This window comes from Trichoplax adhaerens, genomic scaffold (assembly GCF_000150275.1).
Source record: "Trichoplax adhaerens TRIADscaffold_4 genomic scaffold, whole genome shotgun sequence".
Lineage (NCBI taxonomy): Eukaryota > Metazoa > Placozoa > Uniplacotomia > Trichoplacea > Trichoplacidae > Trichoplax > Trichoplax adhaerens.
Window position 1 is genome coordinate 7,672,383 of NW_002060946.1, and position 18,259 is coordinate 7,690,641.

The window sequence follows — 18,259 nt, forward strand, 5'->3', positions numbered from 1 at the left end:
TATATGTTAATTAGATGTTTGCTTATTAATACTGTAAATTAATTTTCTGAGAATTATTACAAAATGTAGATAAAATGTGGGGAATTTATTATGGATATAAGCTGCGATGTTGTATGTTCCTGGAATTGTCCACCAATCATAAATATTGTACGACTATTTATGCGAATCTTACTACTATCGCTATTTCATTAGGTTGTAAAATTTCATTATGTTTGATGATAAGTAAATGGAACTAAAAAAAAAAAATATTTAATACGTTTGTACAGTGCTTTATTCGTTTGTACTGGTATGAATTCATTTCTTTCATTTAGATTTAATCCATATAATAACTGTATAGAAATTAAACAATTTGCGAAAAACTGACGTTATAGTATCTGATTGAATTACATAATTAGGCATCGAATAAGATTTTGTAAATATTAAGCAAAGAAATTATCCCAATAATTTAAAACCTAAATTTCAGGGCCTTCTTATTGATAATATTGTAAGCTCTAGTAAATGTTAAATTTTATATTTGGAAAATGATAATAGCTTTTATTTCTGCTTTCAATAGTATCATTATCAGTTTACTGATTAGATTTACTGTCCATCGTATTTTAAAATATAGATTAGAAGGCGGTTGTAGTAGAATACTCCAGATTGCGTCTGCGTAGCTTAAAATTAAGGAATACGGTGATTTTTATCCGAATGATAAATAAACGTGCAAAGATTATGTACTGGGACGATGAATTAATTTCAAATCCGGAAATTATATCAAAAGTTATTATAGAGTATACGCGTATTTAGTGCCAAACTAATGGTCTTTACAGCTTACTCAGCATTATTTTTATTGAAATTTGTATTCATATTACTGTAAATAACTCGTAAAGTTAGAGATCATTCAGTGAAAGATTAAATATTGGCAATTCGTACGTTTTGTATAAAAATGAAGTCTGTCATACAGGAAAACATTTATTGTTCTTTATGTAAAGGTCACGGCCTTCGTAATTGGACGTAACTTTACCTCTATTATATGTTGAATACTTGATGTTCTCTTAGTCTGCTTTGAAGGGCTTTCTCGATAAAAAAACTAATCAAATTTCTGTCTGCTTTTTCTTACCTAGTTTTGAACAATTATTACAGTATAAATGAGAACAATATTTAATTTTTCGTTTAAGTCAGAAATTTAAATCATGGTTTGATTCAAAATAATGATTTCAAAATTTCTTCAATAATATTAAAATTAAATGAAATTTTTACCGCAAGCTAATCATTTCTTTAAATGAAGTTTGTGTCTCGTTGCAACATAAATCATCGCATTAATAGTTTTCAACCCGAAACTGATTTAAAAATTGGGGAAACGACCAATCAACAATTTATTAAGAAAAGCATGAGAGAGTCAGATTAAATAACTTATAAAATACATCAAGCTTCACTTCTAACATAATTCCTAATCATTAATACATTATAAAAGTCTAAAAAGTAACCTTTAAAACATTGTAAGACAGTGTAATATTGTATTCTAAGTTGATGATATATCTAGTAATGTCTACCGTAGGTGTTGTGTTCAACATGTGATAGATATACTCGTTAGTAGCTTAAGTATTAAATATAGCTAGCTTAGTAGCTGTAATCCTTTTGAAGAGGAGCGCTACATTGCTCACACTAGAGCTTCACGTGAAAGGTGTAAACTAGCCTGTATTTGAGATGCTAATACCGAAGTGTGTAGTAAGTAAGGTGCTAAGACTGTAAACGCGAAAAGGTATATAAGCGAGTAGTTTAGTATAGTAAGTTAGTTCTTTCTCGTTAGAGGTCCTCAGCTAATCGATTACGTTGTATCTTCGTAAAGGAGGTTTTGTTCAATAAATCTTAATTTTCCAAAGTTTTGAAGATTCTTGATCTATCAACCTCACAAACATCAAAATTTTTAGCCTTAAAAATAACACTCTAACTACTTAACAATCAACACAACCTCTACCATTTGCCATCTTACTTTCTATTTTCTCAACTAAACTTTCCTAATGTAACTTTCATGTCACGTCAAAAAATTCCAAAGTTTCAAATTCACAACAAAAAGTTTGAATTCCAAAAATCAACTCTTGCAACTTTTTCTAAAATTAAAATCCAAAAATTTTACATGACTACTATGATTACTTTTCTTACATTAGTATTGACAATTGATGTTTTAGCTTGAAGATGTACGGTAACTGTACGATTTTAACCTACACTACAGCACTATACTGTCATGCTACAAATCTCCTATCTCTATGGATGGGGTTTTCTTACTGAGTCAAATTCATTTACAATCCTAATAGACCATCAAACGCCCTTTGTTTAGATTAGGCAATTGGTCTTAGGTAATTCCTATAGTAATCTGTACTATACTTTGTAAAATAGTCTAGAAGAAAATATGGTGACGTCATGATTTGGCAGGGTAAAACTTAAAGATACCATCGCTTTCTAGGTATTTTCTATAGTTAATTAGCGTAACGAATTTCATGTTTTACTTATTACTTGATAAGAATATTAAGCATTCAATATGGAAACTGCTGATCGTGTGTAAATATCAAGATTACTAATACACCACATATTGGATTTGATATTCAAATTCCATAATTGAATATTAATATCTATAAATTGCGTTAGTGTTAATAATTTGAAAACTTCATGGCTTGTTGAATCGAACGAAAGAGTTAATGTAAAACGTAATATCGGTACAAAATTTTTAACCATTGTAGCTGCATCTAAGGGTTTATCATTGGCAAGTTTTTAAGTGACGATTATACGAAAGAATCTTACTTATTGAAGTAATATCTTAAAGTCTAATAAATACTTTCTCAGTTTCATAAGTCGAAATAGGATTACAGATAACCGCTTCTCTCATAGATAATTATACCCTTGTCACAAACCAGCTTCGTGACAAGGATAACGTAAAACTAATCTCTAAATTACTATAGTCTTCCGGAATTCAGTATCCCTTAACTACCTCACAAGAATTTAGACGCCTTTGATTCTACGTTAAAATAACTATACAATTGAGAACTGCTTTATTCAACTATCTGACGGGCTTATATACCCTTCTACAGCAGCTAACATTCACAAGTCATCTTATAAAAATACTTAGGTGAGAACATCTACTAACTAGTTCTTCACAGTCGGACTACAATATGTCCATTCACGGAATCATTTTAGTGCACATTACAGCACAGCATTAAATTTACTGTAACACATTCATAATTAGAGTAATTCATATTGTAGGTAACTAGTTGTAATATATTATCACTATAACATATTAACCAAATTTAGATAGCTATTTCTTCACGGTAGTTCGTACCGTGACAACCCTGTATAAAGTTTTCTTTCCCAGGAAAGGTTTTAATTCAATTGCTATTGTAATTATAACAGATACAATAAATGATTTCTATTCCCTGATTTGTAATTTCTGCCGTAATTGTACATCGTCAGTAATTGAACCAGGGATAGAAATTTTTATTTAAAGTGTACAAAATACGATATTATTTGACGTTGCCATGATGATATTTCAGTATATAAAGAGGTTAGCTAAATATCTAGTACTTGTTATCAAGTAAAATTGCTTAGGGCTGTTCCATTCGCCATATAAATGTTTTAATAGAGGCATCTTCATAATGAACAATGCAGTATTCATACTTGCGCAAGAAATACCTCATTTAGTCCATAAAGCTATTTTTTTTCTGTTCACTATCTGATCGCGTATAATATATTTTAATTAATAAATATAAAGCTTTCCATATATACTAAACTTACCAATTAACAGTTCTGTGAGTTTTACCGTGCTATACAGGTACCGTATAAGGCGTTTTAAAGTATACTAATATAAAACAATATTTTTGAATTAATGAATTGTATAGGTTAGCTTAAGATGAAACATTCATATGCAAATTAAAGAATTTTCGATATAAGGGTTAATTGTATGATAAAATTTCTACGATAATCGATAAAAGGCTACTTTGATTATCATATTGAGGGCCGAATTCACCTTATTAATAATATATTGAGAGAGCTCCTTTATTTACAACTTTGGTGCTCTACAATAGGCTACAATTTGAGGCTCATAAGAATCCTAATGAAATTGTTATATAAGTTGCAGGAAATTATTAGTGTTTAAAAGAACTCAAATCTTCCCGTAATTGTTGCTTATTTCTAAGAGTATCGAATTATTTGATATATAATACTACGTTTGTCATAATCCAGTTTTCTGGCGGTCTACGTATATAGGTTACAGCCAAAACCCGAAGTTGGCCAATATTTACAATATAAAACATTATTGACCATTAACCGCGTGGTTTATTAATTTATTTTGAAATCTTGACCAATAAACAGTATAATTTTTGTTTGAATAGTGAACAAAGATAGCCAATTAAATTCTGTAGGATAACCTATAAAAGTAACGCGAGCTGTTGTTAGGGTACAATTTATGCAACTTTGCTAAGGATCGTTCTAGTTTGCAACAAAGCGAGACAAGTTTCAATCCATTTATATTTGCTGATTAATCTTTCTTCCATTTTGTATTTTGTACTAACATTTAATCATTTAGTTAGTTATTATTTGCAATGGCATCGAATAATGATATGAAAAGGAAATTCGATGGAGAGCTCTTAAAGCAGTCGAATACGAAAGGTAGCAACTCCAAAATTTTCACTCTCGATAAGTATAAAGCTCTAATCGAAGAAGTGAAAGCAGCTAAGCCGACAAATAAGAAGACTTCAACGGAATATCGTCGCTTGGCTCGCTTTGATGTCATCCAAGTTGGAGAGTTAGAAAAATTGATAGAGCCTGTCAAGAAGGACCAAAATATCTGGTACTTCTTGTATACAGATGAAACATTTGACATCATACATGAAATACACTTGAGGGTTGGTCACGGTGGAAGAAACCGCATGGTAAAAGAATTGAACGTCAAATATAAAAATTTTACGAAAGAAATAATTATGCTGTACATCTGTTTTCTAAAATAAGGGCTTTGTTGAATCTTATACAAAGATTAACTACACGTGGCTCTACTCTAGCCGAATACTACTACTATAGATTTCTATAACGAACTAACAGAATAATCTAAAGTTGCATTAACAATAGAGGTTGTTAATTAATTATCTTATATGAAGTCCTTAATGGCAATATTCATAATAATTCCTATAACTTTAAAAGGATAGTTCTATTTTATGTGCATGTTACGATGCGTAAGCTCGTCCTAATGAAGATTCCTTTTTAGTTCGTTAGTCGGTTAGATAGTCAACTAGTTTTTCAATTGATATTTAGTTGTAAAGACTATAATCTTGGGTGCCAAGATTCCTTCAGTAATAAATGATAGTAAATCTCTGACTATCTCGTCTACATCATCTGTGACGCTATAATTATACCATAATATTCGGTCGTTGGAACTGAATTATTTGGTGATATAGCTAATCTCGCGTCTTTAAGTTAGTAAGTGGCGTTCTCCGCAAGGATTGGCGTGTGTAGACTACTTTGTCACTAGTGGTGTGTGACATGCATGCTTTTATACTTTTCGTAGCATTCGCAGTTACAATCCGTAACGCAACCTTTTAACTTATATTACAAATAGTTAAATTATTCTTAGTAACACTATTCTACTGCGAACCATCATTAATCCAATATGGATACGACAACAGTACTTACGTAGACATTATTCACACCAGCCAAAGTACAATGAATTAACCATATCCTAATATCTGATTTACAGTTCTATTTTACCTATAGCCTTATTAGTAACTCAGCACCTCACTGTATATAGTCATCTGTACTCTAGCATAGAGTCTATACCACTACAGTCTATAGTTATAGCTACCAAATATCTCTTAGGATAAATATCTACCGTACATTATACTATACATGGCTAACAGTCTACATTCACAATACTAGTTACATTACAATAGGCTATTAAGATCTGGCGAAAATATACTACAATAAATTCTATTATATAATAGCAAGAGCTACGCTTTTCTTTTCATTTTTTTATGAAGCAGCTCCAGGAACTACTCTTCTTAATCAAAGTCTTAAAATCAATAGCCCATACGGTATTATAATCTGTAGAACAGTTTTATTCAGTGAACTTATGTTGAGAAGGAAATTTGCATGGCTGCCGTACCATAATTTCCATACGATAACTTATCTGGGAATGTGTTGATATTAATTTATTCATGACGTTACGCATACTTTAATAGATAATTGCATAATTTGACGATGTTATCTACGTATTGATAATCAATATTTAGGTAGATTGGCTATAAATAAACTGGTTTTTTAATTAAATTTGGTTTCAGTTTTGTATTAGAGAGACTAGTGATGTATATGTTGCTCCTACCGATGAGAGATCCTCAGTATTTGGAGTTATACAGTTAGTAAATGCCGGTTAACAAACCTGACTTTAGCCTCGTAGCTTTAGTTTTTCGTAGTAGTTTAGCTTTTTCTTGCTACAAATTTCTATTTCTAACAACCCCCAAACCGCTATTTGATTAATATCATCAGGTTTATAGTCAATAAATGCACTTGCGAATGAATGATGTCTTAACTGAGAAATACCAAGTCACTTATTTGATTAAGTGATGAATTATAACCACGATACGATCATCATATTTTCTTACATTATAGCGCTCAAATACTGCAAACATCAATGTTTCTATAAATACGAATTGCAAATAAGATAGTACTTTTACAGGCTATCTACGCTCTTCCGATATCATTTATTCTCTTCATAGCTATTTCGGCATGCAAGATTGATTGGTAATTTTATTAGCTTGATCAGCTAGTCATTTTACAAAGTACTTAATCGCATTTCTATAGCTACCATATACGTGCTACAGTAATTCTTTCTTGAGATGTTATCAGACATTGCGGATCATTTATTACAGTTGATCAAAAGCATTTAGTGAAATGATTACTAAAAAAGTTATTTATCTGTAAAACGATTTCTTTGTTGACAATATTACTTCAAATTGCTAGCCATATCTAGTGATATATACTGTCCTTACGTGCTTTTTCTAAACCTTTAATGACCTTGGAAATGAAATCGAATTAGTAAAGCTCTATTTTTCGTTCATATCTATGCGGCTATAATTATTACTGCAGGATTGAGCTGCAAAGAGAATTATTCCTGAAGGTAGTTATGATTCTACATGTTTTATATATTTTCCAAATAATCTGTTTATACTTGCAACGACGTTTTATTACTGTACTAGTTAATGATTTCTCTGACTTAGACTTCAATTTTGCTTAGAAGTAATGATCGTTTATAATTTCCTTTGAAGTTATTGTACTATATTGTAGTGCAGCCCAAATATAGCTTAAGATTATATACAGTATGTGTGAATATCGTGCATGACGTAATTACTAGGCTAATTAAGATAGATACCCTTGTATAGGTGCTAGATCGTAGAGTGAGATTAAATATGTGAGGATTTGTATTAGTAATTGCAATACGGATTGTAAAAGTTATTAGTCATACTGTTTGGCACCTCCAGGTACGCTAGAGGTGTGATGTTAGCCTTATTAAGGTAGATAATGATTTATGTGTCACGAAGATACTCTGTACATAATTGTATATAAGCAGGAGATTTTATCTCCGAAGACAGAGTAGCCATAGATAATCTAGTCCTTGGTAGAAGACGTAATTATTGTAATAAAGTGATTTTCCTTCAAGTTGTGGAAGTCGTTGCGTTTCGATAGACACTTTATTACATATATTAATGCAATGAGAGTACAATATTTTGTGAAATGTTGAAATTGATGAATTAAAGTCTTATTGTTATGCTTTAGCTATTATAGTAAAAGCTTTTGTAATGAGATAAAAATACTTCTATAAAGCGAATGCCAAAATTAAATATTCAATTGCGCTACCATCAATAATATTTATATTTTTAGATTATTTAACGCGATATTATTATTGCGCATTGATAATAACTGGTAACCTTGAAGGACTATTAATATCTTTTAAGAAAGCTATCGATTTTAAAATTAGGGTAATTTTTATAACTATTACTATATTAAAGAGTTCGAAAAGTTATGTTGGTGCTAGGATGAATAAAATTGTTCTAACAATACAGGAATGAAACTCTAAGGAGGGCAAATGGGTAACGGTGATTGTTGCCTTACATGTATTCACCAAAAGTCAGCAGGCACTCGACTGAATAGTTTTCTTCACTTAGCATACAGTAATATATACTTTACGAACTTTTACTTGACTTAAATGCTTAAGACTTATGTAGTTTAACTTTTAATAATTGAATTCGTACGGTCTTGATTTATAAGTTTAAAGATGCAAGTTTTATTAGATCTTACGTGATAAATTGTGAGTCATAACCTTAATATAGGGACTGCACTGTTTAGAATCATATGTTCGAAATATGAACAATATTAAACAAAGCAATGATCATTATAAAAAGTGGACATTTAAAGCGGAATCCATTTTATAATTTGCAAGTTACTTGCTGACATTAAATAAGTAATAGGAGAAAAAGAAAAATCTAATAGCTGCTGTTTTATGATAATTGTCTTAGTCTATCGGGTTTCAATTTATTAAAATTATTTTCAATTCAATTAAAGTTACTGTCAACGAATTAAGTAAATAAAATCTTATATGTAACGAATTAAATCATTTAAATGCTAATATGGCGATGAACTAAAAGTTTATAACAGAATTAAAACCTAGGCTAAGCCGTTACCATTTTTAGCAAAACTCGTATGTTTTGGGTAATAATTAGCCGAATTTTGAGGTATTAGTACTGCTTGTAATTTCACGTTGCAGTGTATTTGTGGAATGATAAAATAAGCTGCTGGTTTTTGGTCAATCGCCATACTATAAATTACAAGGATTTGTGTATTTTATATATAATGAACAACTAATGTCGAAACTAATTCAATAAAGGAGTTACTACATGATGAATACGTATACTGTATTAGAAATATATTCTGGATAGGCATTATATAAATCCAAAAAATATTCCAGATAATTCATGATATACTCGATACGAATACAAGTAAAAATTTCTTAAAGCTATCATTTTAGATTTTCTATCTTAAATTAATTTAGGAAATAAAATATCTTGTATACAGCTCATTAAATTTCAAAAACTTCTTAAAAACCCTTCAACGTATGTTGTAGTCTCAGCTAATTATAGTAGTTATTGAAGTACGCTAGCATTAAGAAGCAGAATAGTCTACTAATTAGGTAATTTCATGATTGCTGATGATGATACGGTGTACTTATACTATTCGTGCTATGTGTTTATAAGGCCGCAGTAGTCGACTATATAAGGTGATGTTTTTATGTAATGTCTTAATATAGCTGTTAGATAATATGGAATTATTATCGTGGAGACGAACCTGATTATTCGGTTTATCATAACCATTTTCGACTGTTATTATGAGGTACGAAAAGGGGAGTCTTCTCTTGTCGAGCGTTCTATCTGTAAACGGATACTTTTAAGATTAAACACGGCGTTTGCCTGATCTTGTATTAGGTTAGAGATTTGCTTCCTTTTAGTAATTCAGATTTTGAGATAGACAATTGCAAACTTGAGGGGTTATAAAACCCAGCACTTCAGCCTGAAATTTTCTACGTAACTATATTCTACTCTTAAATATAGACATGTTGTATTGCTCTTATATTTAGACAGATCTACAGTCCGCTTATTCTACGTTCATATATGGACTACTGTATTTAGTTATTACGGTACTCGCTGTTTTCTACAATCATCTGCTATTTGGAACCTGTTACGGTATATGTTGTATCTAATTCCACAATCCTATTCTCTGCATATGCTCTATCTTTAAAACTATAAATACCGGCAATTTCTACCTAAGAGTTCGTTAGCCTCCCAGTTAGTCTTCTAGTTAGTCTCTCACAGTCTGATACTACTACTCGTTACTCACGACAGCTTGCACGCTGATCTACCGTAACTACCTCACTGTACTTCACATTACTAACCTACTATAAAGCATAACTTTTATAAACCCTTTGGTGTAATAATTGTAAATGGCGACTAAATCTCAATCCTCTGAGATATTGAACCCTCCATCACAGTTATAATTTTAAAAACAACTAAAAAATTGTCAATTTTAAAGGGGTAGAATCGATAAGTCCATCCAAAAGATGACAACAGAGTAAAAGTTAGATAATTATAATGAACAATGAGAATCTGCAATTACCTGCAGACTATAAGGATGGACAGCACTAAATTATACTCAAATGATTTAATTTGCAAAACTGAAAATAAATAAATTTAGTAGAATTCGTAGTTCAGAGATGAATAGAAGACTTTTAAAAATAGGTAAGAATTGATATAGAGTTATATACTTCAATCATTATTTGAGCAAATAATTACAAGAATTATACTGCAAGTCGTTATCAAGAGATACCTTACAGTAAAAATTACTAGTTTCCGTCAAATTTAATCCTTTTGTACTCGGTAGTTGAGAACACACGGTAATTCTCATAGAATTTAATCACGATATTTAGAGATAGCTAGCATGTGGGCATTATCAGTAATGAATACTCGTATGTATGTATGATTTAATAGTAAATTTATACAATTTTTGTTAACGAAGGTAGCGTAAAAATTAAATAATTCTTTTCTAGAATTTTTCCTTACTAGCAATTATATAGACTTATTTCTAAGGCTTACGATTATACTTTACATTTTATTCGTTGATAGAACTACGTGCGTAATTTACCTTTACTTTACCCAAAGCCATATAGGCTGATTACATATTACCATATATGATAAAGGGAATTTTAATACTACTTGGGACTTTTAAGTTGACGTCAGCATTTATAATAAAGCATTCATGGTACCTACCTTTACCTTATTTTTTATGATATGTCATTTTTATAGAAGGTGATAAAAATCTAAACCTATTCAAAAGATTTTATTACAGTAAGTAACTATTTAATATTGCAATCTTAAGGAATAGAATAAATTATTATGGCGCATATTACGTATTATTACTTTAGTATTAAACAGTGAACATAAAGATCACTATACAGTAAATAATTAGAAGTTGAACTAGCCTATAGTTTTTTAACGATTTATCAATTGATTATAGTAATATCAATCACAACTGAAGTATTGTTCAATTCTTTAATTTTTGTTATGCAATAAACGAAAACGTTTTATAGGATTTATATAATTGCACTAATTCGTAACTTAGGATAATTATAGATAGATACGGTTACTGCTGATTTATAAGACGAAATATTTTTTAGCGATATGTAGACTTTATTACGAGTAATAGGCTATCAGGCAAACTAAATCAGCAAGCTAATGTTGGTTGTTGTGATAATGTTATATACTGTATCAGAGTAGAAATATCTATGTTAGGATAATTCTGTTAGCCTATCCTTATTTAGTTAACTTCTAATTTGGCATATGTACTATGATTATCATATAGCACTGACTTTTTATGATAGTGACACATATTCACTTACTGAAATTAATAGTTACAATAGGGAATGCAAATCACCTACTTACAGTTCGAATCATTATGATTTTAACTTACTTATGGTAGATTGTAAATTATTGTGGAAATGTTCCGTGATAGGTATATCGTAATCTGACTATTCTGTATCAATCATCAGATGTCTATGTTCATAAATACTGTTGTCTGCGTTAGGGAGCAGTAACTAAAATTAATATTTAACTCAGTGAATGATTCCAAAGTTAATCGTACTAACTATAATTCATGAACTAGTGAGAAAGAGTATATAAATACAGTATATCGTGTAATAAAGTCGATTCTCAAGCTTAGTGTTTAACGTAAAATACGAGGCGTCTAAGTCTTTGTGTAGTCTGCTAGTAGAGCAAAAGTGTTTTTGATAGTGCAGATATCATTCCTTGATACGTGGTTTAAGGAATTGACTTATTGATCGTACATTACGTTATCTAGTTGCAAAGCTGTTTTTGACAGTTGTATAGTAATATTTAATCTACTGCAGTAGCTATCTACTGTATTGTTATGTACTCTATAAGCTAGCATATGCAAAAGATTTTATTTCCATTTGATCTATTAATGAAACAATGTGATTATTGATAGTTAATAATCGATATTTCTTTAGCCATCTTTCAAATTTATAGTTACTGTGATGCTATCGCGTATCATAGGTTTTAGTTGCACCTTCACGTTCCATTATTAGTGGCACCCTTAAATTCAATTTTACCCCATTACCTAGGTAAGATAATCGACGAAATTACTGAGATTCTGTTTTAATTCTGGCTGATAACAGATTAATATTATAATATTAGTCATACTGCGAAATATAATTTTAAAGTAAATTTGTTTTATATAAATGGGTATATCCGACCACTATGAATTCTATTCTTACTTCATAATACCTTATTAATTTTTCTTCATAATTTTGCTAATTAATTCCATATTAAAGGGTTTATTTATTGAAACATATGAGTAGTAATATCAACAATATTTACGGTAAAATAAAGCACTCGGACATTTAAAGTTTGAAGACAACAGATGTTTTAATGCTAAATTTGACACAAACTACGATTATTCAATCTTATTCCTTAAAATTGTTACATTAAATTAAACTGTAATTTATTATATAAAATTATAATTGATAGCATCATCGAGCACTTAAGCTGAGCTTTTGATTGGATAACTCACTTAAGATTATAGCAACTACCGTAGCTATTCGTAAAAGTCTGTGGACAAAATTCAACGGTTACGTTAAGGTCATATTGGATATGATGTGAAAGGATTATTATCTCTATATCAAAAGCTGTAAGTTGTTCATAAGGCTGATCATATTTGATTCTTAATTGTTCTAATTTGGGTTTAATTGATGATAATAAAAATTTTAACGTCAACATTTTATAATATTACTAGAAATGACAATGGCGATTTAGCCTACCTGCTAGTCTTATTAAAGTATGAATTATTCACTCAAATATGTTAGCATACAGCATTGGTAGAAAAATGAATGTACGCCAACACATTTTTGGCCTACCAATAGAAACGAACCTAGATTATAAAAACTGTATTATATAATTCTGAATAAGGGATAAATTCATTATAATAAATAAATAAGGATTTCTTTATCTATATTCGGTCTCTATTTTAAATATTTAATCTTAGTGGTTATACTCCATTGAAATTGATTTAAAAAGTTTTAAACAATGCACCAATCATTGAAAAAAGTTTATTTAATTAGCCTTATAGTCAATCTACTAATCACTTATTTGTAAATTAAAACAGATTTAAACCGATATAGTCGAGAGATATCACTTTTCAACTTAGTAATCATGGCAGAAAACCTAACCATTAATTCGACAAGTACTTCATCAAGCGATGTTATTATGGCATCCATCGGTGTTATTGGAGTTTTAAGTAATATCTTTTTACTAGTAATCATTATTCGTTCCAAAAAATTTCAAGATGTTTCTTATATGTTTGTTATCAACGTAGCTCTCTCTGATTTTCTAACATCATTTGTCCTATGTTGCCTATTTTTACCCAAAATTTTAATTCCTGATTTCATGAGCTTTGTCGGCTATTCATTTTGTAAAATACTTTATTTCGTTTTTGCCTCTACATATGATGCTTCAGCTTTTAGTTTAATTATTATAAGTATATACAGATTTAAAATTATAACTGATCCTTTACATTATCGATCTAATTCATTTATATGCAAACACTCGGCTAAAGTGATTTTGATCATGTGGATCATCAGTGGATTGATTTCAGCGCCAGCCGCTTTACTTACGACAACAACCTACATTGGGGAAGCACGCTGCGATGTCTATTACCCTTTCGGCTACATTCCCAATATTATTTATTTTACCTCTTTTTTCTTCATTACTTATGTTATACCTTTAACTATGATGTCACATAACTATATTCGAATCAGCAAGGATCTTTATTCTCGTACTTATCCAAAAAATTACGGCAATTTATTGCGGGTTCGTCTACCAAGACATAATCGCAATAAAAGTGTTATTCAGTTTTTGATAGGTATTACATGCGCTTACATGATAACATCGGGGCCAATATTTCTTGGACTTATGGTTTTATCTATAGCTGGTGGATCTTATACACAATTACGGGAAAGTAATTATTTGCTATCTAGATTGCTGGTAGCCTCTCTCGGAATATCGGCATCTACTTGTTTTATTAATCCAACTTTATGTCTAATATTTGACAAAAATATAAGATCAGAAATTCGGAGAATATTATATAAAACACCGCCTGAATCCGTCGTATCAACTTGAATAGATAAAATTTTATTCAGATTTTTAAAGGGGAAGCATATATGTTCGTCTTGTATGATTTTTCATCCTCTTCCACGTTTTGTTATTTATTCATTTAGATTAAAGTAATCATAAAATTGTTACGCTAGATGATGAAAGTAGTTTGGTGCTACGTTGATATGATTCCTAGTAGTATAGTGCTATGCAATATAATTTAAGTATTCTATTGGCGAAAAATTGATATAAAAGGCGATTATGATTATCAGCAGGTATTGAAAAAAACGAATTAAACTATCTATTTATGCTCATTATGTACGCTCTACTCATGTGCGTGATTTACGTGAAATTAAAATTTTTTAAATTAAATTATATCAAGATGTTTTCTGTAGATCATTTTTTAGCTTATTCGTAATAGAGTATCGTAGATATGAGTATAGAACGTGTACTAGAAAAAATTACTTTTTAGAACGTAAATTAAAAATTTTTTTATATAAACATGTAAAGACGTTTTCTTGGATATAAGAAAGCTCATGAGAGAAAAGGAAAGGCTTCCATGATATGAATGATAGTTTTATTAGAATGTTGCATTGTATACAATTTTGGCACGTAAGCTGGTGTCTTAAGCCCAGTAATCGACAGCGTCTATATTACAAAAAACGTTAAGGCTACAAAAGTAACAAAAGTAGGCTTGCAGATATTTCTACTGCCTAAATAGTTATTACTTTCGTAGATTAGCGTAAGGTGTTAGTTGCACGAAATCATTCATCAAAAAAAGGATGTAAGGCATGAAAATCGTTACGCTTTATTTTTTAGCAGATCTTACTCATGATGACAATAAATGTTGCTAAGTTACTCTATCTAGTTTCAGCTACGTCAATATGATCAAGACTTCCTTTTAGGTATAAAAATACTTTGTCTCTAATGTATGTTACTAATAAATAATTACGCAATTGTGTAGATGTTATGGTAAATTATTTTGATGCTACGACGTGATTAAAATATTTAGATCATCTATTATACAATTATTAATTAGGTGGCCAATATCTTTAGCTCTTTAAGGAATTTTGCAATTGTCAGTTTCCTAGTCCTTTTGTTTAAATTTCTAAACTACTATTAATAACAGTCATCTACTATGAAATGCGTCGATGATTCTAGCGAGACATAATACAGATTAGTACTGCTGCTAGTCATACCATCCATCCCTTATTGTAAATCCATTATTCCTCCTAATCGTAAAGACTTATTAGCGTAGGTAAATTCTGCGTTGTAAAGTGCTAGAAATGTTCGTTTTTAATCTATCTATTTTAAAAGCGGTATGTTTGTAGTATTTCAATGCTAAAGTAATAAAATATTTAAGCAGTGAGGTAATAGCTATTAATTAAGCTCTGGTATTGTTCTAATAAAGATAATAGAAGTATCATTGCTAGTAATTAGTTATTGTCTATATTTCTTTCCTGTATATTATTACTAACAATAAGATCAATTTATCCGAAATTAAAGTATCGTTAAAATTGCAAGTTTTACTATCATCAAAGTATTTACTGGACGGACTACGTACGGTAGTGATTTTCTGATGCACTCTTCTTGCTTGTAGTTGGATTATTGAATAAACTAGCCACAATTGCAATATCAGTGCTTCATATTACGAATTCTTTAACTTTTATATGGCTATTAAGGAAGCTGTTCGTACGCTACAGTCAAATAACTCAAAAATTTCAACATATTGAGCTTGATGCAAATCAAGAGTTTTACTGCCTGGTTAAAATTTATCGGCCACATTTATATTTATCAAATAGAAGGATTTGCAGCCTGACCTTTCGGAATTCTAACTTCTTTAATTTATCAGGAAACTATGAAGGTTAACTGCGGTTTACAAAATGACCAAGACTTACTGCAGATTTTGATTGATCTGAATCAACTTAAACCACTACTGTATGTCTTTTCCGTGATCCCCGTTCTTAGATCATACTTACTCATTTTTGAGACAATCAGATAACCTGTATTCATTTGAGAAGGGTTATTATTTAAACCACAATTTGTAGCTTAGATTTTTAGAGCCAAGGTTAGAAGAGCTATCGCTTGATCTTACCAGTGCTTTATTCGATTCTAAGTTAGCAACATTTTACCAAAATTACTTCCAATGTTATTGAAACATTAAAATATCATATAATTATAAAGGTAGTAGACATTTTACGTGCTTCAGAGCAGTAATCAAGCTTCAGTATCTCAGCACATAAGGAAGTAAACATTGATCCCTAATAAATGTATCTATTAAGTATAGAGAGTGATTAAAAATTAAATATAACTTTAGTTTCATTGATGGATGGGATATTTATCAAAGTAATTTTAATGATGTCCTTCCCCGGAATTGTCTTTTTTCGGACACGCACATAAGATTAAAGTCCTGTAATGGTAGTCTGCTGATAATAATGTAAATATCTCTGCTGCAAATAAGTTACTCATAATAAGAAACATTTAGACATTACTATTGAGTTGTATATGAGTAGCCAATCATAAATTTTTACTTGAAATCAAGTTCATATTTTTATTATGCGTATCTGAAATTAATTTAAAAACATAATGTACACCAAACTTTCATGATCCTGATATTATAGCAAGAGCGCGTATCCATTTTAAATCTTTTCAAAAGACTAATTTTATTTATTGAGAAAGTATAGTGCTTTTTTAACTTTTAAAAACAATATAAGTGATTGCTAATTGTAATATCCTTCGTTCTATAAGTACTTGTAAATATAACTAGGTGAATTTTATGATAATACACATTCGCTATCGGTTGTTGACACATAACATGTTATATACTGGGCCTGCCACTGCAATAGATCTGCAAAGACACTACAAATTTTCTTACTATTAGTTCGGAGTAATGGTTGCACTGGTTTAAGGGAGTTTTACCGAGTTATAAAATATTTCTTACCATATTATCAGAATAGCAGTTTTTGTTCGTTAAAATTTTGGTTGGAGTTTTATTGAAATGAAATTATCTACCATATATTCATTTAGGTATCTGTATAGATTTCTGCTTGTTTTGCTGCTCATCTTAGCAGGAATAATTCATTACTTATCTTATATCATCGCTGAATAGCTGATCAAAATAATCGTAATCACCTTGATAAATTGCAGTGTCTACCTTAATATTACCGTTACATCACTAGAATCTGAGAGCGGGCCAATGAATGAATCATATATGTAGAAAACTGGAGCAGGTTTGTTTATAACAGAAATATCTTAGCGATATTGTCTAAAATTTCTTTATATAAAATATACTATAGCAGCAAATTAATAATGTGTTAGTCAATACGATGCTTACACTATCATGCTGCTTGCTTACAAACGTAGAATGTAAATTAACAATTTGATCATACAGTTTCTAAAGTATCGCAATTTGTTACGCTAATGCAGCGCTTCGATCTTTACTTGGCTATTTTATTTCTTACCCAATTTCCTATGTAAAATATCACTAAGGCTGTAGCCTCTTTGCAATTTGTATTAGTCATTGAAATTTTTATTATTATTTTATCATGATTTCACACTGTATCAAACGTTTGAATTTCTTTTGGAATATAATAGCATCGATTATAATTCAGTGATACAATTGGAGTCCTGTTCTATATAATATACATACGATATTAATGCCAGATAATGCCAATGACGATTCTTTCTGTCATTATAATAATTAAAGTATTGTCATTGCAGTTGATTTATATTATCAAATTATTACTAATAATGAAATAAATGTTCAATACACTAACAATAAGATGACTATCTGAATACCCTATAGCTATTACTATACACCTCAGAGGTTACGAATGGTTCAAAACGTCGATAAGCTTATTTTCTCAAATAGCGTATTTAAAATTACTGCTTAAAGTTTTTCGATTCCCCTTCCTCTTTATATGAGCTTAAGAATTTACATACTGGCCTGGTTTATTGATTTCGCTATGCTGCATTACGAAACGCAGCTGCTTGTACTGTTTAAAAGAAATTCTACTTGACTAGCAATGGTT

At 30.2% G+C, this 18,259-nt stretch overlaps 2 protein-coding genes across 2 annotated transcripts; both read left to right on the top strand.

The window, feature by feature from the left end:
- Positions 1 to 4,571: 4,571 nt before the first annotated feature.
- On the top strand, positions 4,572 to 6,392 carry TRIADDRAFT_56052 (uncharacterized protein; the record flags this gene model as incomplete). Its single annotated transcript, XM_002111684.1, has 2 exons — positions 4,572 to 4,901; positions 6,300 to 6,392. The coding sequence occupies 2 exons, from the start codon at positions 4,572 to 4,574 to the stop codon at positions 6,390 to 6,392; spliced, it is 423 nt and encodes a 140-aa protein (XP_002111720.1).
- Positions 6,393 to 13,289: 6,897 nt separating this feature from the next.
- TRIADDRAFT_56053 (uncharacterized protein) lies at positions 13,290 to 14,255 on the top strand (the record flags this gene model as incomplete). Its single annotated transcript, XM_002111685.1, has 1 exon — positions 13,290 to 14,255. The coding sequence occupies one exon, from the start codon at positions 13,290 to 13,292 to the stop codon at positions 14,253 to 14,255; it is 966 nt and encodes a 321-aa protein (XP_002111721.1).
- Positions 14,256 to 18,259: the final 4,004 nt, after the last annotated feature.